Genomic DNA, 3,166 nt, shown 5'->3' with positions numbered 1-3,166 from the left:
AATAAACCCTTTCCTCCCCAACTTGCTTCTTGGTCATGATGTTGTACAGGAATAGAAACCCTGACTAAGACAGTCATCTTCATCCACTAAGACACCCTGAGGATTCTTACTAATAAACATGGCATCTCAAAGAACTTATAAGAAATAAGGACCTCGGCTACAGAAGTGTGGAGCAAGGAAAACTCGCCCTCTTTGTGTCTCAGCTCAACCCTCTTGAAGCTTACATCTGCTGACCTTCTTTCTCAAAGAGATGGTGCTCTGAAGGTGGTAAAACTGAAAACATCTGCTGCATACATGAATAGTCAGTACTCAACCTGCAGCCACAAACCTACCAAAACAGGAAGCGTCCGTTGGTTTCCAGTGGTAGGAAATGTAAAAGAATGGGAAATTCATGCTCACCTTGCAAAATGACATACACAGCGTAGCTCCCCCAGTAAGGTTAAAGACAGAAACTCTAAGAGTCTTTAAGCCAAAGCTCAGTACTTAACTGTATGTGGGAAAGGGAGTAAAACATTGCACACTATCAAACTCATTAAAAACTGCTTCCCTCATATTCGTAGCATAGTGTTAGGTATTGCTACAAACGCCAACCCAAATGTCAACAAGAAAGATCTGGTATATACCATTCATTGTAATACTACTTAATTTTTTTTTAAAAGTATTACACTTGGCCAGGTGTGGTGGTGTATTCTTTTAATTCCAGCATGAAGGAGGCAGAGGCAGGCGAATCTCTAGAGAGTTCAAGGCCATCCTGGTCTACATTGTGAGTTCCAAGACAGGCAGGTCTGAAAAGTGAGACAGTCTCAAGAAAACAAAACAGAACAAGAAATAAATAAAGTTCTGCAGAAATAAACAGCATGGGTGAGTCTTAAAGGCACTCTAGTATACTAAACAAGACACAGAAAACCAGACACTCTGGTTTTGTTTAGGACATCGTGGGAAAACAAAACTGGCAGGGATTAAATCAGAAGCATGTCAGGGCATGTAAGGGGATGGGAAGGGAGAAAAAGCTGACTACAAAGAAGCACAAAGGGAACTGGAGATGTAAATGATAAAAAACGGTCTCAATTCTGCGGTAAAACCGCAAGTCAGTGAAGCCTACCTGAAGAGCACACCTAAAAAGGGGTTCGCTTACCTAGGTTACATCAAGAAAAACAGCACCCTCCATCCGCGCCCCGAACCCTGGCGTTTGTTAAGTTCCCAACAAAGGGTGCACTGGTCCAGAGCGCGCCTCACAAAGCCCCCGCTGGCGCCCGGCCAGACGAGCCACCGCGCCGGCGCGGGCAAGGCGGAGGGGAGGGATCCCCGGAACACCAGCACCGCACCGCACCGCACCGCACCGCACCGGGGACACCTTACCGATGTTCCCCTCGATGGAGATCTTCTTGATGCGGGTCCCCTCGGAGCTGGTCGAGGGAGAAGGGCAGAGCCTCTTAGGTGGGGTGGCCATGCCTAGCTCCAGACGGCTCGGGCGCGGGACCTGCAGGGACACGGCGGCACCGGCGGCTCCGGGTGGCAACGTCAGTCTCGCGCCGGCGGGACCCGCACTTTAACTTTGGCGCGCGGAGGCGCAGGCGGCTGGGCGGGCCTGTGGAGGACCCCGCCCTGACGGCCCCGACTCCCACCCTACACGCCGCGCCCTCGCGGGATCTGCAAGTGTGTGGGTTCCTCGGGGCGGGCCAGGCGAGCCGGGAGCGCAGGGCAGGGGGCGGGGCTTGTGAGAACACGAGAGCCGGGCGACTGACCGTGCGCGACGAGCCGTGAGCCGGAGGGGGCGGGGCCTCCGGGCCGAGCAGTGGGAGGGCGGGGGGCGGGCCTTGCGCGATGAGCTCATTCCAGGGCAGGGGCGGGGCTTGCGGAGGAGGGAGGGCTGGGAGGCGGGCCTTGCAGGGCAGGGGCGGAGCTTGAGCGAAGCGCCCAGGGAGAGTGCTGTCTGGCTTTGCAGGACGAGCCCTTTGGGATCCTGTCAGGCTTCGTGGTTTGAACTTTTCCGGGAAGAAAAGTAAGAAGTAGTAATTTCAAACTAAGAGCCTCAGTAGCTGTCTCTCACAGAAAACGTGTAGCTGTCCGTCACTGTCTTAAGCATTATTTCGTTAACCAGCGATCTAGTACCATCCACCATGGGGCGGGAATAACAGGAAGTGCCTAGAATGACAAGAAGGGAGGGAGTGGCTGCTGGTTTAAAGTCTGGGACCAGAAGTGGGACTAGAAACAGGCACCATGCCATCCAAGGTCTCCGCTTTAATTTGCATGCTACACTGTACTGTTTATAAAGTTACCTAACGCTATGACTTAACATTGCATGTCCATGGCCTAACATGTAATTAATGTTTAAAGTCACATACGCATGCTTATACATAGAGATGTACTCTGCACACACGCGCGCGCGCACACGCACACAGCATTCTGCTAGATTGAGCTAGAAAGAGATGCTACATAGACCTGGTAAAAAGATTACCCAATTTGGAAGTCAGATTCAAACTGTCTACAAAAACAAAGGAACTTATTTTTTTAGCGTGTAACTATCATTTGACCTAAAATATGTCCTAAAAATGGACCTAGCAGCGGAGAAATGACGACTTCTACAAAATAAGGAGCAGGTATTAAATAAGGTGAGTTGGTGGACTGACTGGATTATAGGGCCACTCCATGAGATGTAACGCATACTTGACACTGCTCAGGTGGGAATCCAAATACTGTTCTGCTAAAATAACTGAACAATAAAATGATACCTAATGACATTATACTATATCCATAGGTCAGTATCTCGTGTAGCCAGCATCAGAGACGCTTCTTCCTGCAGAACATGGGAACAAAACCAAACCCACAAAGGAACAAAGTGAAGAGAGTGGGAGACTTGGGCATACTCGGCTTTAAACGTGATGTCTCCACCAAAGCCCTCTCCTCAGGGCTCTGGAAACCATATGGAAAAGGATGGGAAGTCTAGGAGCCAGAGGCGATGGAGGACACCAAGGATAAAAGGCCTTCTAAACCCAGCAGGACCAACACACACATGAATTCACAGTATGGCAGCATGCATATTCCCTGCATGGAGCTAAGCCAGTTGAGGTCCTAGAGCTGAAAAGTGGACACATGACCCCGACCCTAGCCCAGAAGTTATTCCAATTGAAAACTGCTTGCAAATGAAAAAATTCGTGTACCCCAT

The 3,166-nt window shown here is 50.1% G+C and overlaps 1 protein-coding gene across 1 annotated transcript in view; it reads right to left on the bottom strand.

Moving 5' to 3' along the window:
- The window catches only part of Dck (deoxycytidine kinase), a 16,530-nt gene extending 14,874 nt beyond the window's left edge, over positions 1-1,656 (bottom strand). The window contains exon 1 of the mRNA XM_021210865.2: positions 1,360-1,656. Within this exon, the coding sequence (XP_021066524.1) occupies positions 1,360-1,450 (91 nt within the window). The 5' untranslated portion in view covers positions 1,451-1,656. The remainder of the gene's footprint in view (positions 1-1,359) is intronic.
- Between the last annotated feature and the right edge of the window lie 1,510 nt (positions 1,657-3,166).

This window comes from Mus pahari, chromosome 13, assembly GCF_900095145.1.
Source record: "Mus pahari chromosome 13, PAHARI_EIJ_v1.1, whole genome shotgun sequence".
In the NCBI taxonomy this organism is placed as follows: Eukaryota; Metazoa; Chordata; class Mammalia; order Rodentia; family Muridae; genus Mus; species Mus pahari.
The sequence above is the reverse complement of the archived record's forward strand: the minus strand, read 5'-3'. Positions and strand labels throughout refer to the sequence as shown.